At 43.6% G+C, this 26794-nt stretch overlaps 1 protein-coding gene across 1 annotated transcript in view; it reads left to right on the top strand.

Annotated features, from left to right (window-relative positions):
- The window catches only part of LOC144723336 (sodium/hydrogen exchanger 3-like), a 130177-nt gene that overhangs the window by 14204 nt on the left and 89179 nt on the right, over positions 1-26794 (top strand). The window contains exons 2-3 of the mRNA XM_078602041.1: positions 425-727; positions 12655-12815. Of these exons, the coding sequence (XP_078458167.1) occupies positions 425-727; positions 12655-12815 (464 nt within the window). The remainder of the gene's footprint in view (positions 1-424; positions 728-12654; positions 12816-26794) is intronic.

The following is a 26794-nucleotide window of genomic DNA, read 5'->3' as shown; positions in this document are numbered from 1 at the left end:
TTTTTTGATCCTGGGCTCAACAACTGCAGTTTAAAAACAAACAAAAACCCAACAATCATGCTGCATTGGCAACGAGTCTGCACCATGTGAAAGTAGCCAGCTGCAACCCTCTCGACGATTTAGTAGGGTTTCGCGACAAATACTATCCCTAATTGAGTTTTCTTTGGGTTAAATAATGTGTTGTTAAACCCGCCACTACCCAGCACAGCCAATTAGTTGTGTTTGTAACGTAAACAAACCATGTTGGTAGTTCAGCACACCGGTGCGTTGGAGAGTAAACCCCATAGCGTTTGCAATTCGTGACATTTCGCCGGTGAGTGCACCAATCAGCCTCATCGGGCGACCGCCAGAGTTGTGGAGAAATCCTCCCGTGTCGGTCCCTCGACTGTCCTGCGCGAATGACCCTCTTTCGTGTCGTCGCCAGCCTTCCACCTGTCCAGCAGAGTGACCTCGGTGGTCCCGGAGAGCTGCCTGCTCATCGTGCTGGGCATTGTCCTGGGCGGAGTGGTGTGGGGCTCCAGCCGCTACGCCGAGTTCACGCTCACGCCCACCGCCTTCTTCTTCTACCTGCTGCCGCCCATCGTGCTTGACGCCAGCTACACCATGCCCAACCGGCTGCTGTTCGACAACCTGGGCACCATCCTGGTGTACGCCGTGGTGGGCACCCTGTGGAACGCGGCCGCAACGGGCCTCTCGCTGTACGGCGCTCACCTCGTGGGGGCTCTGGGTGAGACGACGGGGAGTCCTGCACGCACGCGCGCGCACACGCACGCACGCGCGCACCCGCTGGGCAATTCGCAGCGTGGGAGATAATTTTTAATAAAAGTAATAATGGAAATAAAATAATAAATCACGACGTTTCGGAGGCAACACAAGTCTCCGTCATCAGGTGGGACCGTCTCAGCTAAAATTACTGCATCAAGTGAGGAAAATTCCAAAAGACCAGCCCTTAAATACAAGTTAAGGGAGGAGGGGCTTATCTGAATGTGGTAACCAGGGAATGGAACGTGGGGGTGGTGGGCGGGGCTACAAGAGAAATTGGTCAACGTCGACCTGTGCAAGAAAACAATCGGTGTACCTCGACCTAAACCGATGTTGGTTCAGAATCCAAATACAAAAAAGCAGTACTGTTAAACGCTGGGGATGTCAACACTCGGTAAAGTAGAAAAGTACCTGTCAAATAATATGGTACAAATATGTGTCACTTGATGCAGTAATTTTAGCTGTGACGGTCCCACCTGATGACGGAGACTTGTGTTGCCTCCGAAACGTCGTGATTTATTATTTTATTTTATTTCCATTATTACTTTTATTAACTTTTAATTACATTTTTTACCTACGTGACTTTACCGAAAAAACCTAAGAGTATGAATCCTTGCAGTCACGAAAGCTTCAAATCTGGAATGAGATAATTTTTGTTAAAACCTTCACGCGAACTCCTCTGGTCGTCCTCGCAGCAGCGGCTATTTTTTGGCCATTGAGCAAAGACGGCCACCGCATCGCGCTTTCAGACGCTCTTCTGGAACGCCCTTCCCTCCGATATTAGGAAGCCACTGCAGCTATGCACTTTCAAATCTAGACTGAAAACTAATTTCTTTAGAACTGATTTTTGTCCATAATAGAGGTTTTTTTTATCGTGTTTAGTTTATTGTCCTTGCCCCCACGCCTCTGAATAGCACGGTTGGCTACGCACCGTGCGACAGAAGTTCAACATACATACAGCCCTTTGTGAATTAATAATACATTTCAAAGAGTAATGTGCCACACAGTATTTGTTCCCTCTCGTGTGGAGAGAATGGCTCAGAGGCGCGAGGAAGAACCACAGATGAGCGGGAAGGGCAGCAGTCGCGCGATGCTCCCGTGCCAACATTTGCCCAAGCTCTGCGATCCTCTGTTGCATGATATATTGTTGCAATGCTGTATTCTTTATACGTGTTAGATTTTATCAACAATGTATTTAATAGACTCTTTTAATATATCGTCAATTATTTACAACATATTTAATTACTTTTTAAATTTTTGACAACATCATTATCAATAATTACATATATTGCTATGTCCATGGAGAGTGAATGAGGGGTTGGGGGGGGGTAAGAGACTGCAGTCAGCCGAGCAGGCCACTACAATCCCGGGTAAAATTTCAGGCACACAGGCTGTAAACGTGGGCCTACATTACTACCGTCAGCCAGCATTACATAACTAAGCAATCGCAAGCAAGGAACTGTCATCGTATTAAATGTATTTGGCAAAACGAACGTTCTTTAAGCATTGACACGGCCGAATGCGTCTTCTTTGAAGGAATTTTCTTTCCCATACCCACACACACCGTGCCTCTACGAAGATTACATCCTAAGCTGTGGAGAGAAAGTGGCTTTGTGGCTGCCAAGAGCACAGAAATTCATAGCACTCGCTGTCCAAGCAGAATTGAGCAGAGGTGATATTAGCAGTGTATTTTATATGTTGTCTATTGAGTGGGCACAAATTGACATATATGTTTTTATAATCTATGATAATCTAAGATGTTTAATACCTGTTGATTTAATGTGACCTCGATCATTAAATATACATTACTTAAAATTTTCAGTAATCAATCCTGTGATGTATCAGTTATTTTAATGTGTGAAACTAATTGTAATATTTTTTATTCTTAAAAATTATTTAACATGTTGGTTATAATTGAGGATATATTAAACGAGTTAATTAAATGTTGTCGAAAATTTAACGCATAAAGAAAATCAAACATGGAAAGAAATATGCCATATTTCTCTACAGTATATATTAAGGTGCTATTGGCCAATTCATGTTGACATGTGGGATGAAACCGGAGCCCACGGGAAAGCAATACTTATATAAATCAAATAAATAAATAGGCTTTCCTATTGCTGTGTCATTCGTGGGAGCTGTTCAACCATACTTCGTCATGGTGGTCAGTGTATGCTCTGTTTTGATATCACTAAATTATCCAGTTTCAGAGTGCAGTGCAAAATATCAAACATGTGAGTGCTCCTCAATGCAATTTTTCATCATTAAAATGTCAGTATCCGACAGATACTTGTAGGTGGGTTGGTGAGCCACGCGAAGAAGGGGCCATCACTTACGGTAGACACTCATTTGCAGGGCAATTAGATGTGGTACTCGGCTGTACAAACACAAGTTTATGGACGACTACTTGTAGGGCTGCATGGCGAAGAGGCGGCCCAGGACTTGATTCTGATATCACTCGCAACCAATGTTAGCCACGGCTGAGAATTGTACTTGGGTAGCCGCGTTCATAGTTGGGTCTGCCCCACCATTCATATACATCCTTAAAATAATGAACGAATGACAATACCTAACAAGTGCAACTGATACGAATAATCCTCGTGTTGGACAGTTTACCACTTCTTGGTTCTTTCGGTAAAGTCACGTAGAAGGGAAGTAATAAAATAATACAAATAAAACATAATAAAATAATTCTCACGACGTTTCGGCTACAACGCAAGCAATGCGGGTCTCGCACCGCCGCTCTCCCATTGACATGTTTTATTGCTTGTACATACTATTAACATTCCCTCCCTTTGTTAATGCTACCCCCTGCCCCCTCCCTTTGGTGCTGCTGATCCTGCATAATGCATGGGCATAATATGACTTTGAAACCCCCCCGCCCACCTCCTACGCATTTCCCATTAATATGATAAAATCCCTCTTGATATGCACATTCTTTTGTTAAGGCGCTCTTCTTCCACCTCCAACCCAGCTTATATATAAGCTCCAAGCTTGGCAGTGTCTCATTCTTCACTTGAAGACGGCTGCTTGCGTTGTAGCCGAAACGTCGTGAGAGTTATTTTATTATGTTTTATTTTTATTATTTTATTACTTCCCTTCTACGTGACTTTACCGAAAGAACCAAGAAGATGAATCCCTGCAGTCACGAAAGCTTTAAATCGAAGTTTAACACTTATTTATCATGATGGTATAATTGAAATAGCGTCTGAATCTTTTATGCTTGCTTTCATATAGCTTGTGCAGAACAAGGACCAAATCACCTGGAATGCACCTAATTGCATCTGACCTCGCGAGCTGAGCAGGAGTAAGCCTGGATAGTTATTGGATGGGTGGCCACCCTGCAAACACGACATTATAGGCTGATGTGGGGATACTTTGTCGGCAGCGGAGGGGAGTGTAGCAGCATACACTGCTGTATTGTACTTCTATGCTACCACATCTGTGCTCCACCTTAACCAACTCGTAGTGACCCAAACAATCACCATGGCCTGCGCGGCACGCGGGGGCCCTCATCCATCAGGGGGTTGACTAAGAGGGCTGGGCATGTAGGTGTGCCCAATGAGGATGATATTTACGAGTGTTGCACCAATATGAATTATGAGGTACATACGGATTTATCATTATAAGACTTAGGTGACAAAGGCAACATGTAGTGGTGGCTTAGGGGGATAATATTTGTGTCAGAACACAGAGATCCTTGGGGCAAAACTGGCAGAAAAATGAACATTGCTTTTAGATTTTGACAGATTCTCGTGTGCGCCAAGCTCTGATGGCCTCTGTCCAGTTCACGATTTCATGCATAACAGAGTGGTCAACCCAGTTGCGGAGATTGATGAGACATTGAAGATCAATGTTCAGGGCCATCAAAGGGCACCGCGTTTTTATTTTGGAATCAGAGTCCTCTGACAGGGTCACCAGAGGGTTAACCCCACAGCCAGGCCGTGCCGTTTGAAAGCAACAACAATTGGATTCGTCACGAATCCAAGAGTCTACGATTAAGTTAAATTGTGCAAAGTCATTATTTTTTCCTCTAAAGTTAGAATGTAATAATGGACAGGGAATTATCTGTCAGTCAGTCGAACGGCAGGACAAAGAGGCTGTCTTTAGCTCCCTCCAGTGGAGGGCCCTTCTGCCAGCAGTAGCGTGAGCAAGGAATTGCAGGGCAGCAACTTTCTCTTTGTTTAGCATAATAAAGATACGAAGACATTGCATTTATATGTTTTTACATCACGTGGTACTCTATTTGCTGTTCTATGACACGCCTGCTTGACTTCCATCAGCAGCGTGAACCATGTAGAACGTCACTGCCGTAATACAGTACGGGATTTCATTAACAGTGATGGCCATCTGGGTACTTGGAATTTAAAATGGAAGTGACTGACTCCAGTGTGTCCTCTTCGGAGCGTGCAGTGAAACATTGGCAGATATTGGGCTGGAGCCTCTTGTCACCAAGAGGCCCACCACAAGTGAACGACACATTTTAACTATGATTTCTATATGGCACGGGTACTCTAGCTTTGCACATTAATAATGGTAATGCAATGTATAGCGCGCGCAATATTTCTACGACATAAATCACTTTTGACTCTGTTCGGCGTGAAGCCAAGCTCAGTTTCGCTCGAAAGCCAGGCGAGGGAGAGAGAGAGAGGGTGGTGGGGCTTTAAGCATCTCTTAAACGTCGGTGTAGATTTAATGGTGCTGCGAATATGCAGTGGGATGGCGTTCCAGATGGAGGGGGATATCACGGAGACATGACGGTCCCTGTTTTTTTTGGTATATAGAGGAGGTTGTGAGTCGTGCTGCATATCACATGAATGAATGGCTGACAAACACAGGGAGCAATGTCGTGGTGTCTGGGATATTCTGCAGTGATTTAAAAAAAAACACAAATAAGTTCCGATTTAAAGCTTTCGTGACTGCAGGGATTCATCTTCTTGGTTCTTTCGGTAAAGTCACGTAGAAGGGAAGTAATAAAATAACAAAAATAAAACATAATAAAACAATTCTCACGACGTTTCGGCCACAACGCAAGCAGCCATCCTCAGGCGAAGAATGAAACACCCCAAGCTTGGAGCGTATATTTAAGCTGGGTTAGAGGGGGGGGAGGTGGGAAGAAGAGCGCCTAAACAAAATAATTTGCATATCAAGAGGAATTCAGCATATGGAAAATGCGTAGGAGGTGGGCGGGGGGGGTTCCAAATCAATACTGTGCCCGTGCATTATGCAGGATTAGCAGCATCAAAGGGGGGGGGGGGGGAAGGGGGGGGAGCATTAACAAAGGAAAGGAATGTTAATAGTATGTAGCTGTAGTTACTAAACAACCACGTAAAAAACTACAGTATAAACTGCATGACAAACTAAAGTATAAACTACATAGCATCATCAGTAAACTTACTATACTCTACAATAAGCTGAGTTACTAACAGTAAGTAATACATGAAAAATTCTACGTTGTAAAAAATTATATAATATGCTTCCATCTAAACTTTATTCTCTTACATCACACGCGTCTATACCGTACTATATACTTCCGTAATAAACCATTTTGATACACATTAGGGTGGGTAGAATAATACATAGTGTTATATTAAAAATGTATAAGGTATAGGGTGGTTTATAGCAATACAGTATGTAATTTAATGTTGGTTTTGCCTATGGAAGTATATAGTACGGTATAGACGCGTGTGATGTAAGAGAATAAAGTTTAGATGGAAGCATATTATATAATTTTTTACAACGTAGAATTTTTCATGTATTACTTACTGTTAGTAACTCAGCTTATTGTAGAGTATAGTAAGTTTACTGATGATGCTATGTAGTTTATACTTTAGTTTGTCATGCAGTTTATACTGTAGTTTTTTACGTGGTTGTTTAGTAACTACAGCTACATACTATTAACATTCCTTTCCTTTGTTAATGCTCCCCCCCCTTCCCCCCCCCCCCCCTTTGATGCTGCTAATCCTGCATAATGCACGGGCACAGTATTGATTTGGAACCCCCCCCGCCCACCTCCTACGCATTTTCCATATGCTGAATTCCTCTTGATATGCAAATTATTTTGTTTAGGCGCTCTTCTTCCCACCTCCCCCCCCTCTAACCCAGCTTAAATATACGCTCCAAGCTTGGGGTGTTTCATTCTTCGCCTGAGGATGGCTGCTTGCGTTGTGGCCGAAACGTCGTGAGAATTGTTTTATTATGTTTTATTTTTGTTATTTTATTACTTCCCTTCTACGTGACTTTACCGAAAGAACCAAGAAGACAAATAAGTTCATTATACTTACGCGATCTAACCCAAAAACCTTTATTATGAATATTGGTCGCGAAAGCCTACATGTTAAACAAATAAGGACGCTGACTTTTCCAGAAAATGGAATAGACATACCGCATTTACTGTGTGGGTGGCTAAACCATGTGGGATTTGTCCTGTACATACGGTTTAAATATAGGACTGACTGATATTTGTATCTCTATCACAACTTTAGAGGAATGTTTCTCGAGTCCACACATCTCTGTACACTAACTGAACATTCTTATATTTGGGGAAATTCAACGTATAATTTTTATTACAGGTTAATTTTTTAGAGGTGGTACATCGCACGGTGCGAAACTCGTGCGTTCGCTGGATGAGAGAAACACCGTTAGTTACATTAATTGTACACACGGTCGCGCCATTACGCTGTTCAGATGTTGTTTACAAGGCTCTTTCTTGCACTCATTAGGGAATAAGGCTCAAGGCAGGTGACTGTAATAGCAAATGTTAGTGGTGGCACAACTGTCTGCTCGTGAAAAATGATGCCTTGGGGTGGTGGGCTATTGTGCGTCGTATACGGCTACAGTCAAGCGGACTAATTGTGTGGGGATTTCAGCACACGTGACCCCCATGGGAATCATGACAAAGGCTCAAATAAGAATTTCATTGACATGCGATAAAAGCGTCTGTCGCAGACGATACAGCCGATGCTAATGCAGCATTCCAGCTTGGCCACTGAGGAATTCTCCTTCAGCCTTGTAAAGAAAACATTTGCCTTCACACTTATTGCCACACACACTTTCTACGACACAGAGCAAATGAGAAAAGGCACGTCTGTTGTGGGTAGACTCTGGAATTCAATTAAGATGAATAAATGTGTTTCAAATGGTTATGAACCATCGCAGACAACATAGCCTTTACAACTAACAATGTAAATTAACTACAGTGCATAGAATGATTGGATAATTTTACAAGGAGGGCTACAAAATGTAGTTGAAGAGAAATAACAATAAACAAGTCACGTACACTTTTGTGCAAGTTTAATTTAAGATATACGTTGGGAGGGACAATTGCAAAACACAGCAGCGTGTATACTTTGTGCAGTTAATAAAGGCAGATAGTGTTCAAAATTATGATTAGAAAGAGGGAAACTTTAGTGGGATGGAGAGTGTTTGCAAACCTTAATTTGATCGTTAAAAGCAACTTACCAATGTGCATGAAGAATAACGTTGGCCTTCAGTGCATATCATATGGATAAAACACATCAACATTCGCGAAATAAAATGTAGCGAAAGCTGAATAGTGCTCAACCCTGTAGACGTGGCTAAAGGAAAGATGATTCCCGTGGATTGGGGAACAAACGCCAGTTAGCGACGTCGTACCAACCATTAAGGCCCGCGAACGGCTGGACAGAGGAAATGCTGAGAAGGATGACAGCCGGTGGCCAGTACCGGATTAAGCTAATGTTGGGTCTGTAGCATATGTTATAGAGGGGCCCTAAATAAAAAAATAAAACACAAATATTAAAACACAAAATTTTTACTTGCACAGGAAAGTAATTGTATTTTTTCATTTGCTATACAGCCAGATAATACGACAAATCGCTAACCTTAAACACCCAGTCGTTCATGAAACTTGAAGGCGGTATAATACTATAGTAATAGAGCAAGTGCAGAATCACTGAAACGGAAATGACAGCTTGAAAGTATTTAGCGTGGGGCCCTTGAAAGTGCGGGGCCCATAGCATATGTAGCTACTTTTGCTACTAAGATAACACTGGTCAGCAAAAACAAAAACTTTTTTTCTGCCTGGACTTTTGCAGCTGTTTTAGACTAATTTCAGGGTGCTGATTCCAAATCTGATCTCAGATTTGCTCTATCACATCTCATTTTTATGCTATCGGCATACCCCATGTTCATTGATTTTACCCGAAATTAACTCTGTCACTTATGATTGCAAGTTGTTGCGAGTCAGTGACTGCTTTAGTGTTAAAATATGGTGCTGCATTTTTAGGATAGTGTGTTTATAATATAATGTCATGTACATATCCACATTTATTTAATATTTTTCTTTTGCAGTTTTTATTGAAAATGCAATATTTGATATCTCAAAAACCTGATGTGATAGACAAAAGCTGATGCCAGATTTGGAATCAGCACCCCAAAATTACCTTAAAACCGTTGGAATACCTTGTGCCAGAAAAAGTGTGTTGACCAGTGTAATCCGGCACTGCAGGTGGCGTAAGACGAGCGATGTGGCCGGCCACCACAGAGACAGAGTGATGAGATCAGCCCACGTGTTGAGATGGAACCTGGCCTCACCCACTTGGGATGGCGATGGCCTTCATCCACCAGTAGATAGACCATGGCTGCTGATGGTATGCGATACAAAAATGAAATTCAACAAATCTAAATATTTTTCTGATTGGTTATACATAACGATAATTATCTCCGACAATTCTACAGCGATGTTAACCATTTGCAATACAATTAATATAACATGAACCCACTGTGTTCATTTAAATTAACACTATATTCACTTCTGAAAAAAACTTAACGTAAAGAACAAATTCGATTTCTATAGCTTTCAATTAGCTGAGTATTACAGTGTTAATTATTGTAATGGTCTTCCTTCACCGCTTCACCTCTGCAAATGCGGAGGGCGTGGGGGGGGTGGAGGGGGGTCTCCAGATGTGGTACAAAATTATTTTCCCGTCAATTCCGAATGCAGGGAACGCAGGTGTGTACGCACAAGGCGTGAATGCCGAATTTTAACCACCCCTGAGTCTTTTGTGGAACCTCGGTCGATACGGAAAGCTCTGCAAGAAAAAACAACCAATTAACCGCTGCTCCCAAATGACCTCCTCTCTGCCTTCTCCCATCTGCTCCCGCTCTGACACTGCTCTGACACAGAGGCCCATTGGGATCATGCGCCCCCAGATTCCTCTCCCCTGGGCCCCCTTGTGGCCCGTTGTTTCTGGTGCTCCGTGCAAATGCTGCCCTCTTCTGATGGAACTCTATATGGACTCGTTGCTCTGGTCTCCGAAGAGCCGTCAGTAACTATTTTTTACTCTTTAGTTTATTTTCTTTACCAGGTAAGGCCGGCTGAGCTATATCGCACATTTTCCAGAATCGACTTGGCCATAAATGAGAGCTCAACGAAGTGGCCCATCACGTGGAAATTTATCGCAACCAAATACTAGAAATGCATGTTTGTAAATGTGGAGAGAAAACCCGGAGGTGGCGAAAAATCCACAAAACCGTGGGCAGAACATGCAAACTCCAAATATCCAGGCGACCTCCTGTGTACCAGGTGAGCTAGTTAACATCTCGCCACCGTGGCGCCTAGTTAACCATAGTAATTAACCGTGTGGTCTACGTATGTACGTGCCTTAAACTGCACTTATTAAAGTTCGCATTTTTCAGTTCTTATACGTAGTATTCCGTGCTTATACGCAAATGACGGTGTCTTCAGAGATATGAACAAACATTTTGTAGCACTCACAGATCACCGCAAAGGTCGTTAATCAATGTGGCACACAGTCCGGAAGCCAGCTCACAACACCACTGGTGTAACTCGATAATCTTTTGGGTGGAATCCATGTTCGGCTCGCGATTTAAATCCGCAACAGTTGCGGAAATTGATGAGACATTAAAGATCAATGGTGGAATGTGCCATCGGAGGGCACCGTGTTTTTATTCTGGAATCGGAGTCCTCTGGCAGGGTCACCAGGGAGGGGTGAACTCAAAGGCAGCCCCTCTCGCGATCCTGCGATGCAATAATCCACGCAGAGCCTGTGCGCGCCCCTTGAGCTGGCTCCGTCTCTGCACCCGCTTGGCGGACGTGTTCCCAGATGCGCTCCGTTTCTCGGCAGCCACTGCGAATGGTTTTTTTTTCTCCCCTTGACCCATCGGACATCGACCCTTCGAGTTAAATGTCCCACCCAAGTCCACTCAACTTGTCTTAATTGATTGAAATACAGTGGTACATCGGTATACGTCGTTAATTCGTTCCAGAAGGTAGGACTTTTGCCGAAAATGACGTATACCAAACAAATTTTTCCCATAAGAAATAAAGGGAAAGGAAAAAATCCGTTCCAGAGTATAAGAAATTAAATTTTATATGGCATATTATACATTATTGGGGTTGTATAAAATAATGTAGACACTACTTATTACTAAAATGCATACATAAATAAAAATAAATGCATAAATAAATGAAATAAAAATAAAATTTTACGTCACTTTACCTTGCTGAGAGGAGTTAATAGCCTACGAGGATGGTGGTGAGGAAGGGGAGGAGTCGTGAACGGGGCCTACGCGGGTACGTGGTGACTCATCCCGACCCGTATAAGTTCTAGCAAGCGCGTCGTATCCCAAGCAAGACGTCGTATCCCAAGAATTTTTTCTCGTCAAAACACGACGTATACCAAATTCGGCGTATTCCAAAGCGGTCGTATATCGAGGTATGAATGTACGTAATTAACCTGCGCATGTGCTCTGGTCCATGTGTTTTACTCTCCCGTCTCTCCACGCAATCCCAAGCGTGCATCTCTCCACGCTTCTTGGTGCACTTTTGAGCGTTTGTTCTACATTTCCCGCGTAAGGACCGCGTTTCTAATGCATTTGTTATGGCGGGTAGTGCACACTGATGACGACGTTCCCCCCCCTTCCCCCCCCGTTAGACACATCATTAACGTTACTTTAATATTCAACATCAGCTCTTCAAAATCACGGCAACCTGTGCCATTGCGCGGAACTTTGCATAGGGCCCGGCCAGGGTCTGGGGCCAGAATTGACAGAGGGCATCTTGGGCGAGAGCTTGCGGAGTTGTACGTGTGTATTTCGAACTCCTTTCGAACCGTACGGAGTCAACTTTGCTCATCGGAGGTGCGGGGGCGGAGGGCAGCACGTCGTGAAGATGTGCTGCGGAACGATATGAGGTTGGACTCGCCTAGTTGGAGGCTGAGATGAGTGATTCAAGACGAGTTTCCTAACATCTCACACATTTGTACGTGAAATGTTATTGTTCATAAGACATAGTTTCAGTTTCAGCATTGGTGTAGACATTCCTGGGTCTGGTGAAGCTGAAATGCTACTGAATCCTTATCCTCATCAGCTACCATTCTCATTCTACTGCTAGATGATCTACTTATTGACAGCTGCTTTTCACGTGGATTTGTACATGTATGCGTACACCTAGTAGGTCAACGAACTGCTGGATGAGGGCCTCCCCACGCTATGCAGGTCATGAAGGCTATTTGAAGTGAACTCTGGTCATCCTTGCAGCTACTTTTGGCTGGCCATCAAATAAAGTCGTTCACCGCATCGCGCGCTTTCAGATGCGCTTCTGTGGCCGTCTGGAACGCTCTTCCTTCCGACATTAGGAAGCCACTTATAAACCTAGATTGAAAACTAATTTCTTTAGAACTGCTTTTTGTGTTTAGTGTGTTCCCCCCCCGCACCTCCAATGAGCACGGTTGGCTAGATACGGTGCGAAGGAAGTTCAACATACATATATGTATAAGCGTTAAGCGAGAACTTCGCCGTAAACAAAATTAAAATCGACTTGACGGGCGTGCGGGCGCGTGTGTTGTTGCGTGTTTGACGCGAGCGCCATGTGCTGCTGCGACGCCGCAGGCCCCCTGCGAGCGAACCTGCTCGACTACCTGCTCTTTGGCAGCCTCATCGCGGCCGTGGACCCCGTGGCGGTGATCGCCGTGTTCGAGGAGGTGCACGTCAACGAGGTGCTCTTCATCATCGTCTTCGGGGAGTCGCTGCTCAACGACGCCGTCACCGTGGTGGGTGCCGTGAAATTTGCGCCGGGTTCCGCGCGGTGGAGCACACACACACAGAGATCTTCTTATTCTTAAAACCATGGAACATACTCCGAGTAATTCCTGCAGTCACGAAAGCTTCAAATCAAGTTTGAACCACTTCTACGGGGAGAATTTCCACACAACTCATATTTAACAATCTTTGAAAGAACGTAATCAACCAGGTAAAGTGTTTACTGTTGTGTTAACGGTTGTGTCAGCCGACTCTCTGTGTTGCATTGCATTACATTTCTAAGTTTTTACTTGGTTTCTTTTCTAAAACTTCCAATTTCTCTCCCCCTGCCGCTCTCATTGACATGCTAATTTCTCTGCCCCCCCCTCTCTCTCTATAAAAATACCTCGTCACAGAGGCGTTGTTTCTCTGTGTGTCTCTGTGTGTGTCTTTCCTCTGTGTGTCTCTCTCCTCTCTGTGCGTCTCTCTCTCGCTGTGTTTGTCTCTCTCTGTGTGTCTCTCTCTGTGTATGTGTCTTTCTCCATGTCTGTGTTTGTCTCTCTCTGTATATGTGTCTCCGAGCTTGCATTCACACCTGATGACGGTTGATTGTGTTACAAACGAAACGTCGTATTCTATTATTTATTTCCTTTTATTTCTACGTGACTTTACCGAAAGAACCAAGAGTAATACTCCGACCTCTTTAACATCAGGCCGCCATGAAATGGCAGGCCAACAACCCCTTGCGAGGGGCTTCATAGAGCTCTGGACATCTGTGAAAAAGAGCTTCATAGCTCATCGGATTCCTCCAGTATAAATATTTAAATTCTGATTCTGATATTTGAGGCCCTTAGACCAGCAATGGAGCGAGCAAGTAATTACCAGCTTGCATCTTTCCCTACCTGGCCATTGTGGTTTGCACACTATGCACCCAGTCGCCAGAGTTTGATTCCTACCCATGGCTAGCAACAGTGGCAAGTGAGGTCCACGTTTGCTGTGCCGCCTGCCTGCCGCTCCTGGCGAGCCAGGGTTGGTGAGCCACATGAGAGTCACGAGAATGACGTTATTGTCTGAGATGATGCCTACGGACGAGCGAAGCCACGGTGGCGCGATGTTAACTACCTCGTCTGGTATATAGGAGCTGGCGGGTTCGATCCCGATCCCGACCCTGACGCCTGTATATTTGGTGGTCGCGAGGATTTTTCTCCGGGTCCTCTGGGTTTTCCTCTCCACGTTTAGAATGAACATGCATTTCTAGTATTTGGCTGGTATACATTTCCACGTCATAAGCCACGTCGTTGGGCTTTCATTGCTGTGGCCAGGCCACTTCTGAAAAAGAGCTATATAGCTCAGTGGGGCCTTACCAGGTAAAAATGGTTTAGTTCAAGCGGGCACCGTCTGATGATACGCTCACTTGGTTTGATAGCCACAGTGGCAGTGCGGGAGGCGAGTGGGTGGGGGGGTGATTATCGTCTTCCACAGGTGTCATCGGTGACTCACTTGCCGTGCGATGTTTGGCTGCTTTTGTCGCGGCTCGGATAGCGGTTCGAGTCTCTGAGACCGTGGTGCGTCACAGTCGCTCAGTCCTGTTCACTGGAGCTGATGTTAGTTTGGCTCGTATTAACGCAAGGCATTTAAAAATGAGTTGTCAAAGTGCCTTGAGCAAAGCAGGAATTCATATTATTGGGTCTTTCGGTAAAGTCACGTAGACATGTTCAAACAAAAGAACAAAAAATAACAAAAACTACGACGTTTCGATGACAACACAAGTGGTCGTCTTCAGGAAAAGGGGGGGGGGGGTTAGCTTCCAAGGCAAACTGTTTATCAGGGGTTTGAAATGGGCGTAGCCCAAACGTCAGCGGCCAATGATAATGTAAGTGGTGGGCAGTCACGAAAGCTTTAAGTCAAGATTTAACCGCCTCTACAGGGAGGGTTTCCACACAACTATGAGATCTTTGAACAAACTTCGAGACAAGAAGGCTCATCTGATCGAGTCACTCACATTTCTGAAGAGATACCGCGACACCATGGTAATACCGATCGCCTTTACACTCACATCTGCTGCTGTCACTTCTCCCAATGCTAAACGGATCTTGTTCAGGGCTGGCCTAGTCCTGATATCAGAGAGAATAAGTTTGCTCCGATTTGAACTAGACAATTTAGACAAGACTCTCCTGGAATCACACTTAACATTGACGGAAAAAATGTCGACATCTGATTGGGAACATGTAGATAACATGACAGCCTCTTCAGCCGCCTCAATGTCAGCTAAATGCAAAGATAACCTGATTTCCAAGTTCAAACCTCCTTTCCAAGAAGAGGCCAGATCCACACATCAAAAAGTTAAACGTTGACAAGATTGTTATCAATCAGAGTAACAATCCAATTTCAGACAGCCTAAAATCGGTTCTAGCCAAAGGGTTGAATTTCGCAGTTGATGATTTTGACTTAAAACTTTCGTGACTGCAGGAATTCATATTTTATGGTTCTTTCGGTAAAGTCACGTAGATAGAAAAAATAATAACAATGAAATTATAAAAATAAATTGAAAATAATAATAATAAAACATCACAGCGTTTCTGTTCCTGATGACGACCGCTTGTGTTGCGATCGAAACGTCGTGATATTTTTATTATTTTTTATTCACTTTATTTTATTTTTGTATTTCAAGCTTTCATGACTGCAGGGATTCATATTCTTGGTTCTTTCGGTAAAGTCACGTAGAAGGGAAACAATAAAATAATAAAAAATATATGTTTTATTTTCATTGTTATTTTTTATTATTTTATTGTTATTATTTTTTCTATCTACGTGACTTTACTGAAAGAACCATAGAAAATCAGTCGATGATATCATTGCCCAGGTCGACGTAGCCCTTTAAGGGTTTGGGACACATTACTGCAGACGTGGCAAGAGCAGAAATCGCTGCAATCCTCAAAAACTCTTAAGACACCTATTAGCAACATCAGTAAAGATGAGCGCTTTGAGCTTTCTCAATTCAAAAAGAGAGATAACATTGTCATCCTCTCAGCCGACAAGGGCAATGCCACAGTTATCATGGACAAAACCACATATAATAACAAAATTCAGGACCTACTTAATGATGGTAGCTATACCAAAATTAAAAGAGATCCCACCAACCGCCTCGTTATGAAAACCAACAATATCATCACTGATTCGACATCTTTGATCGAACCAACCAAGCGGTTTTCCTTAAAACCCTCTCCTGCTAGACCACCCAGATTGTATGGCTTACCAAAAATCCATTAAGAAGGGACACCCCTTCGTCCTATCGTCTCCACCATTGACTCACCCACCTACAAACTGGCCCGATTTCTGTCTGAGACCTTACAACCATTCACTGGTAAGACCACCTCAGCTGTACTCAACTCAGCTCACTTGGTATCGTTAATTAAGGACATCTCACTATCTCCAGGTGATTTGCTCGTTAGTTTGGATGTAGTCTCTTTGTTTACCAAAGTTCCTGCACCTGACATTATTGAAATAATTGAATATTTGGTCCAACAAGGACTGAATGCTGATGTATCGGCCCTGGTGAGACACTGCCTCACCAACACTTACTTCACCTGGAATGGAACATTCTACAAACAAGTTGAAGGTACCCCAATGGGTTTTCCCTCATCTCCAGTTGTAGCCAATGTTTTCATGGAGAAATTTGAGACAGATGCCATCCAGGCATCCACTCTACGCCCGTCCTTGTGGAAGAGGTACTGTACGTAGATGACATGTTCGTCATCTGGCCACATAGCCGACCAGCTCTGAACCAATTCCTTAACCACATCAATTCCATACACCCAGCCATCAAATTCACCATGGAAGTGGAAAAGGATGGTAATAGAAAAGAGACTAACTAGATGGCTCAATAGGACACTCTGAAAAGCCACCCATACGGATGCCTACCTAAAACCTGACTCCCTCCACCATCCAGCCCAGAAAAATTCCCTCATCAAAACTCTACACCATAGAGCTCGATGTATTTCCAACTGTCATCACCTAGCCAGTGAACTGGAACACGTACACCAAGCTCTCAAGAGAATGGATATTCAGACTACACAATCCCTAAAGCTATCACCCCAACCGTTGGGAAAGAACCATCTGAGGACCCAATCAAAACCATCACCTTGCCATACATAGCAGGGGTCACAAAAATATTTCCAAAATCAAGAGCAAACACAAGATCCAGGTTCGGTTTAACACAGTACATAAAATTCGTGATCTGATCCCATCTGTGAAGGATGTGATCCCTGACATGCAATACCCCGGCATCTACAAACTAAGCCGTGTCTGCGGCAGTAGTTACATTGTGGAAACTAGGCAACATTTCTGGGACTGTGTTCGTGAACATTAGGCAGATTTGAAACACGGTAGGACAATACCTCGGCCGTGGCCGATCATTGTTTTAATGCGGTGGGCTCACACGAAATTGATTTCTCTAAGACGAAGGTACTTTGAAAGCCCACTGGCTATCAACAAAGATTCGCTCATGAAGCCGTCCATATATATAGACACAGACACAATTTCAACCGAGAAGATGGGTACAAACTGAGCAATCATTGGAAGGACGTTATCAACCAGTTTAAGTCATAATTGGCTATTATGTTCCCATCCTACCACCTTCCAATGTTAGTTGTGCTTTACGTCCATTTCAAACTTGCGCTTTCACAGTCACTTCGCGCGCCGACCCCTTGGTTGCGGCTCTGCGATCTCCTATTAACATGCTAATCTCTCTTTAACATGCTAATTTTCACCTGGTAGTCCTTTGATTGGAGGAAAACCAACCACCGTCGGGTTGGCTGCCCACCACTTACATTATCATTGGCTGCTGACATTTGGGCAACGCCCATTTCAAACCCTGATAAACAGTTTGCTTTTGTAGCTAACCCCCATTTCCCTAAAGACGATCGCTTGTGCTGCGATCGAAACGTCGTAGTTTTTTGTTATTGTTTTGTTATTTTCTTTTAACCTATCTACGTGACTTTACGGAAAGACCCACGAATATGTCTTGAGCAACTTTGATGTTTGGGTGGATAGAAGAAAAAATAGAATGCACAGTCGTACCACTTATGTCTGTTTCCCTGAGCCACAGGGATTTTTAACTAAACCCGAGCAATAATATTAAGGGAAAAGGGTTTTTACTTTGTTGAGTTAAAGCCAGCAAGGAAATGTGCGGGAGTGAGCGAGTAAGTGAGCGAGTGCATGTTGCCATGTTGTAGCTCATCAACCTATTGGCAAAATGTTGCATTTTGGGCACCGCGATGACGAGATGTTAGCTCCCTCGCCTGGTATACAGGAGGTCATGGGTTGTATCCAGACCCTGACGATGCCTGTATATTTGGAGTTTGCATGTTTGGAGTGTGCATCTTCTCCCCGTGATCATGTGGCTTTTGTCTCTGGATCCTCCGTTTTTTCCCTGCACATGTATAAATATTCGTTTAGAATATTTGGCTGCTCTATATTTCCACATTATGAGCCACTTCGCTTCTGAAAAAGAGCTCTGTAGCTCAGTGGGCGTTACCTGGTCAAATAAAAACAAATGGTTCATAGTTTGTTTCAGACTGAGGAAGAGAGAGAGACTCACATTTCCAGCATCACCATTTTCAGTGCCATCATCAGCGTCGTCAGACTAAATGGAGTAATCCGACTCCAATATGACAAAAAACATGGGGAGCTTATATATTTCTTTGATATTTATGTTTTTTTTTCGAAATTGGACTACCGTGACATTTACTTAATGTGTTTTGTTGAGCGAGTTATACATTGTTGTTGCTGTGCTGCAGTCTACGCAGTGCTTGAGTACTGATTTGCATTCACGCATCATTTGTATACAACTTAATGATCGTGACCTTTGCATTATATTTCCAGAATAGGTGCAATTTGTCATCATTGGCATGGTAATTCGAGGGCAAGTTGTCATCGGTAGACAAAACGTTTACATTGATTTGCACGGCTTTACAGATTTCTGATGTAATTCCACGATCGCGTGTTTGAAAGATTGGAGTCAATGTTTTTTTTAAACATATAAATACATCAGCACTTTCATCAATATATGAATAAAACACGAAAGAGCGAATCAAACACAAAATTAGCACGCTCTTTGTTTTTAATGAATTCCAACATCAAACAAGATTTAACCCGAGTAAATTGTTCACGGGCGATAATTAGGATAACAAAATGGAGAGTTACAGATGCTTTGAAATAGTTATAGGTAGTGCCAAGCATCCGGTCGTCGTGCTGTGCGACGAGGCAGCTAACGTGGCAGAACATATGTTGAGACTACAAAGAAAAGTCAAAACGATATTGTCAAGCAAGCGTCCTCTCAAGTCGATTTAAAATATAAGAGGTTTAAGGAATCTGCGTTGGATGTTTGAGCCGCCTATGAAATGTCAGGCATTTTTATGCCCTGGGGAGCTTTACAAAAGTGATGCCACTTGACGACACGTGACACCGTTTTCGGCCGGCAAGTCAGCTAATTGATGCCAGATTAGTGACGTCGTTTGCCACTTCGGATCAATCCCAAACAAATTTTTTTATTCCGATCGTTCAAAATGTCGTATACAGTATACACCTAATTTTGAGATGTTGTCGGATTCCAGTATAAAACCAAACATTTTTTAAAATGTAATCAGGTAAGGCCCACTAAGCTTTTTCAGAAGCGACCTGGCCACAAACGATAGACCAACGAAGTGGCTTATCACGGGTTTACTCTCCAACAGCCAAATGTGGAGGGTAACCACAGAGGATCCAGAGAAAGATCCACGGGGAGAACATGCACACTCTAAATGTACAGGCGTCAGGGTCAAACCCACGATCTCCTGCATACCAGGTGAGGGAGATAACATCTCACCAACGCGGTGCCCCAACTTCGGTTTTCCGAACTAATATGGGAGAGTACTGGTCTTGCTAACTGCTAGCTGCAACAATGCCATGCTTTCTACCATATAGTTATCACCCCTGTACATTATACCTAACGTTATAAACGCATCTCAAATAAAACAACATCATAACAAACTGTGGTAACCATGTAAAATAAAGATAATTAAAGTTGACAGTCTGATGTGGTGTGGTTATTGTGCTCGCCATGTAAATTGCATGGCACTCTCAATCGATAATCCCAAAACAAAGTAAAAGCAAATAAAAAAAAGTGCTCACGCTCATCATGGGACCTCCTTTGCCAGTATTAAATTATGATAATAGGGTTTTCCCTTTTTCTGGCAATAAAACAGGTGTTAAGATGTTAACACACCAAACTGAAAGCTTTGCAAGGAATCATGTCTGCATTAACCACGTATAATTGTGGTGAAAATGCAAACAAAAAAAACATGTTCTGACAGTATGTGCATTTTCTTTCAAACTGATTGGTCCACACCAGAGACAGCTTTCTTTAGAGTCTTTTGACGTCCTCTGGTCTAACACTCTTCTTGATTTTTTCGGTAAAGTCACGTAGAAGGGAAGTAATAAAATAATAAAAATAAAACATAATAAAATGAAACAATTCTCACGACGTTTCGGCCACAACGCAAGCAGCCGTCCTCAGGTGAAGAATGAGACAATCCAAGCTAGGAGCTTACATATAAGCTGGGTTGGGGGTGGGAGAAGAGCGCCTTAACAAAAAGAATGTGCATATCAAGAGGAATTTAGCATATACATGGGAAATGCGCAGGGGGCGGGGGGGCTTCAAAGTCATACCATGCCCACGCACTATGCAGGATCAAGAGCACCAAGGGGGGGTGCAGGGATTAGCATTAACAAAGGAAAGGAATGCCAATGATATGTAGCTGCAGTTACTAAACAACACCGTAGAAAACTAAAGTATAAACTACATACAAAAAACTAAAATATAAACTGCATAGCACCATCAGTATACTTACTATACTCTACAATAAGCTGAGTTACTAACAGCAAGTAATACATTACAATTCTATGTCGTAAAAGTTATATAATATGCTTCCATCTAAACTTTATTCTCTTACATCAACCGAGCATATACCGTACTATATACTGCCATAGATAAACCCAACATTAAATTATATACTGTATTGCAATAAACCACATTTCAACATAACACTGTATTATTCTACCTACCCTAATGTGTATCAAAATGGTTTATTACGTCCTTCCAATGATTGCTAAGCCAGAATCCATCTTCTCGATTAAAATTGTCTCTGTGTTTGTATATGTGGATCGCCTCATGAACGAATCTCTCATGATAGCCAGGTGGCTTGCAGAGAACCTCTGTCTTGGAGAAGTCAATGTCATGTGAGCCCACTGAGTTGTAACAGTGATCTGCCACGGCTGAGGTGTTTGTCCTACCGTGTTTCAGGTCAGCTTTATGTTCACGGATGCGGTCCGAGACATGTCGTTTGGTTTGTCCAATGTAACTGCTACCACAGAGGCAACTTAGTTTGTAGACACCAGGGTGCTGTATGTCTGGAACCACATCTTTTACAGACGGTACCAGATCACGGATTTTATGTACTGTGTTGAATCGGACCTGGATCTTGTGTGAAATCAGGATTTTGGAGATCTTTTTTGTGACCCCAGCAATGTAAGGTAAGGTGATGGTCTTGAAAGGCTCCTCAACAGGATCCTTCTTGATGGTTGGAGAGATGGCTTTGCGGATTGTGTAGTCGGAGTAACCATTAGCCTTAAGAGCTTGGCGTACGTGTTTGAGTTCACTGGAAATGTGTTCATGGTCGGATATGCATTGGGCTCTATGATATAGAGTCTTGATGAGGGAATTCTTCTGGGATGGATGGTGGTGGGAATCCGGTTTTAGATAAGCGTCCGTATGGGTGGATTTCCTGTAGACAGAGTGGCTCATTGAACCATCAGGTCTCCTTTTGATTAGGACATCCAAAAAGGGTAGCTTGCCATCTTTTTCGACTTCCATGGTGAATCTGATGGCTGGGTGTATGGAATTGATGTGGTCAAGAAATTGGTCTAGAGCAGGTCGGCCATGTGGCCAGATGACAAAAGTGTCGTCTACGTACCTCTTCCATAAGGTCGGGCGTAGAGTGGCAGTCTGGATGGCGTCCGTCTCAAATTTCTCCATGAAGATGTTAGCTACAACCGGAGATAGGGGGGAGCCCATTGGGGTGCCCTCAATTTGCTTGTAGAAAGTTTTATTCCAGGTGAAGTATGTATTGGTTAAGCAGTGTCTCACCAGGGGGGGTACCCTAGCATTCAGTCCCTGATGAACCAAGTCTTCAATGATTGCGATGGTGTCAGGTACAGGAACCTTGGTGAATAAGGAAACCACATCAAAACTGACAAGCAGGTCGTCTGGGGACAGGGCAATCCCCTTGATTGTCGATACCAGGTCAGTAGAGTTTAGTACCGCAGAGGTGGTTTTTCCAGTGAAAGGCCGTAGGATTTCAGACAAAAAACGAGCCAATTTATAGGTGGGGGAGTTGATAGTAGAGACAATGGGACGAAGAGGTGTATCTTCTTTATGTATCTTTGGTAAGCCGTATAATCTTGGTGGCCTGGCTGCAGAAGGTTTCAACGAGAACTGTTTGGTCTGATCAAATAAAGCGGTTGAATCAGAAATGATATTGTTGGTTTTAGTGACAAGGCTGTTGGTGGGGTCTCTTTTTATTTTTGTATAGCTGCCATCGTTGAGTAGTTCTTGAATTTTGTTGTTGTATTCTATTTTGTCCATGATGACAGTGGCATTGCCTTTGTCGGCTGAGAGGATGACAATGTCATCCCTCTTTTTTAATTGAGCTAATTCAAAACGCTCATCTTTGCTGATGTTGCTAGCTGGCATCTTGGCGTTTTTGAGGGTTGCAGAGATTTCGGATCTAGCTACGTCTGCAGCGATGTGACTCAAGCCCTTGAGAGCTACATCTACTCGAGCAATTATATCATTCACTGGTATGTGTCTAGGTGTGACTGCAAAGTTTAGTCCTTTAGCTAAAACGGATTTCAAACCTTCAGAAATAGGCTTGTTACTGCGATTAATTACGACTTTGTTAACATCTAGCTTTTCAATGTATGGGTCCGGTTTCTTGTTTGAGAGGCGGTTGAATTTGGAAATCAAGTTGTCCTTACATTTAGTCGACATAGCGGCAGCTGAAGAGGCAGTCATTTTTTCTACATGTTCCCAATCCGATGTGGACATTGTTGCACTCAAAGATAAGTGTGATTTGTAGAGTGTCTTGTCTAACTGATCTAGTTCGGTGCGCGTAAGTCTGATTTTCTCTGAGATAAGAGCTAAGCTAGTTCTAGAGAAATTTGAGACGGACGCCATCCAGACTGCCACTCTACGCCCGACCTTATGGAAGAGGTACGTAGACGACACTTTTGTCATCTGGCCACATGGCCGACCTGCTCTAGACCAATTTCTTGACCACATCAATTCCATACACCCAGCCATCAGATTCACCATGGAAGTCGAAAAAGATGGCAAGCTACCCTTTTTGGATGTCCTAATCAAAAGGAGACCTGATGGTTCAATGAGCCACTCTGTCTACAGGAAATCCACCCATACGGACGCTTATCTAAAACCGGATTCCCACCACCATCCATCCCAGAAGAATTCCCTCATCAAGACTCTATATCATAGAGCCCAATGCATATCCGACCATGAACACATTTCCAGTGAACTCAAACACGTACGCCAAGCTCTTAAGGCTAATGGTTACTCCGACTACACAATCCGCAAAGCCATCTCTCCAACCATCAAGAAGGATCCTGTTGAGGAGCCTTTCAAGACCATGACCTTACCTTACATTGCTGGGGTCACAAAAAAGATCTCCAAAATCCTGATTTCACACAAGATCCAGGTCCGATTCAACACAGTACATAAAATCCGTGATCTGGTACCGTCTGTAAAAGATGTGGTTCCAGACATACAGCACCCTGGTGTCTACAAACTAAGTTGCCTCTGTGGTAGCAGTTACATTGGACAAACCAAACGACATGTTTCGGACCGCATCCGTGAACATAAAGCTGACCTGAAACACGGTAGGACAAACACCTCAGCCGTGGCAGATCACTGTTACAACTCAGTGGGCTCACATGACATTGACTTCTCCAAGACAGAGGTTCTCTGCAAGCCACCTGGCTATCATGAGAGATTCGTTCATGAGGCGATCCACATATACAAACACAGAGACAATTTTAATCGAGAAGATGGATTCTGGCTTAGCAATCATTGGAAGGACGTAATAAACCATTTTGATACACATTAGGGTAGGTAGAATAATACAGTGTTATGTTGAAATGTGGTTTATTGCAATACAGTATATAATTTAATGTTGGGTTTATCTATGGCAGTATATAGTACGGTATATGCTCGGTTGATGTAAGAGAATAAAGTTTAGATGGAAGCATATTATATAACTTTTACGACATAGAATTGTAATGTATTACTTGCTGTTAGTAACTCAGCTTATTGTAGAGTATAGTAAGTATACTGATGGTGCTATGCAGTTTATATTTTAGTTTTTTGTATGTAGTTTATACTTTAGTTTTCTACGGTGTTGTTTAGTAACTGCAGCGACATATCATTGGCATTCCTTTCCTTTGTTAATGCTAATCCCTGCACCCCCCCTTGGTGCTCTTGATCCTGCATAGTGCGTGGGCATGGTATGACTTTGAAGCCCCCCCGCCCCCTGCGCATTTCCCATGTATATGCTAAATTCCTCTTGATATGCACATTCTTTTTGTTAAGGCGCTCTTCTCCCACCCCCAACCCAGCTTATATGTAAGCTCCTAGCTTGGATTGTCTCATTCTTCACCTGAGGACGGCTGCTTGCGTTGTGGCCGAAACGTCGTGAGAATTGTTTCATTTTATTATGTTTTATTTTTATTATTTTATTACTTCCCTTCTACGTGACTTTACCGAAAAAACCAAGAAGATGAATCCCTGCAGTCACGAAAGCTTTAAATCGAAAAATGGTCTAACACTGTTTTATTGCCTTAAAAGGGAAAAACCTATTATCACCGCTCACACTCAGTTGGATTTAAAACCATTAAACCTCAACCCTGAGAGAAGAGAAACGCAGCAGAGGGGGATACCGTTTAGAAAATAAACAATTTGAAATGTTAAGCAGCACCAAACAGACCTTAGGGAGACATCCTCTACACTGCTGAGCACGTGTCAAACACAGGGGGCGAGGGTGACAGGAACGGCTGTCACGTGCTCTAGGGGGCGCCCGATGCTGCGCTGAATTATTTCATTATTTAGTTGACCTCAAGAATCAGAATTTGTATTTATCCTGGAGGAATCCGATGAGCTATGAAGCTTATTTTCACAGATGTCCAGTAGGGGTGGGTCAGAAATTCATAAGAATACAAAAATAAAACGATCGGAGTGCAAAGTATAGAAAAGGAAAGAAAATCACAAAAACGTAAATACGTAAGATAGATAAAGTACATAAGTTCAAATTGCATAAGTACCTCCATTCTCAAGCTTGGGCAAGGCAGCAAATTAACAGCAAGAACAATCCCAGACCACACCAAGACAACACAGAGCCCCTCAATAGAATTGCACATTAAAATGTAACTATCAATACATGTGAAGTATTGGAAAATGACGGCAGGAAACTCCTTGACGGGAACACACTTCTTTTATTAAATCTTGACTTGTAACAATACAACGCGTGGCCTCTCTTCTTCACAATGCGCTTCTCTTGACTCTGGATTCTGTGCTGCCGGCTCTCTGTGCCTCGTGTAGACTCCGCGCCTCGGCTACACTCCTCTCTCGCCTCGTGTAGACTCTGCGCCTCTGCTACACTCTCCACTCGCCTCGTGTAGACTTTGCATCTCTCTCTCTGGCTACACCGTATGCATACTCGGCTCGTGTAGACCTTCCTCTCTCGCTGGCTACCCCGTATGCATACTCGGCTCGTGTAGACCGTTCTCTCTCGCTGGCTACACACTATACATTACTCAGCTCGTGTAGACCGTTCTCTCTCGCTGGCTACACACTATACATTACTCAGCTCGTGTAGACCGTTCTCTCTCGCTGGCTACACACTATACATTACTCAGCTCGTGTAGACCGTTCTCTCTCGCTGGCTACACACTATACATTACTCAGCTCGTGTAGACCGTTCTCTCTCGCTGGCTACACACTTATACCTTACTCTCCTCTACTCTCCATTACTCTCCTCTCCGGGCTCTATCTCTGCACCTTCGTCTTCATTCTTAGATGGTTCCACTTCTGCCCCTGCTCCTCTGTGCATCACCTTATATACCCCTTCTTCCCGGGAGACGGAGCGGATGCGGACCTCAACGTCGGCACCGCTCCTCAGTTACCCAATCCCCACGCGCTATCCCTACGATCCGGTTCCGCTCAGCGCGTGTTTCCACTCCCCGACCAATCACACCGCGCTGCTACCCGATCACTCCCTCTGGGCGCGTCACCGGCACACAGCCAATCAGCAGCACTACCCCCACCCGCGTACTGACGCCTGCTCCTCCCCGTCAGCGCGCGTCACCACACACACACCCGTACATACGCGCTGGCACACGACATATACACCCAGCGCGTATCACCACTACACATGGGTAAGGATGAAAGTCACAAATCACATTTGCAAATTTACTTGTATCCAGCACTAACCTTCTGCTTGCGCATATTTTTTTGAAGGAATATTTACGATGTTAAGGGAGAAAACGAGGCAGCGCCAAACACGTTGGTCCATCAACGGCAATGGCTTTCGCCCGGTGCTGCTGAAGGTGAAATCCGGCTAGCTGGGGTCTGGCCAATCTGGGTTTAACTCAAATCTGTAAATGTCAAGAAAGCCATGAGTTTCTAGCAACACACGAAATACTCAGGCTCTGTGCATTGTGAATAACCATGAACAGTTCCAGAAAAAAAAACTGCATTTGCGGTCATTGCTGTCTTTAGGCCACCGTCCTTGCTTACATTTATATAGCGCCTTTATCCAAGGGTTATAAGTGGTGCGATTAGGGTAGCTAAAGGTGATATGGTGAATATGGATGGGGTATGGGGAGGGAGGTTTAGTGGGTACGGGAA

This window comes from Lampetra planeri, chromosome 17, assembly GCF_965212315.1.
Source record: "Lampetra planeri chromosome 17, kcLamPlan1.2.h2, whole genome shotgun sequence".
NCBI lineage: Eukaryota > Metazoa > Chordata > Hyperoartia > Petromyzontiformes > Petromyzontidae > Lampetra > Lampetra planeri.
Note: the sequence above shows the minus strand (reverse complement) of the source record. Positions and strands in the feature narration are given on the sequence as shown.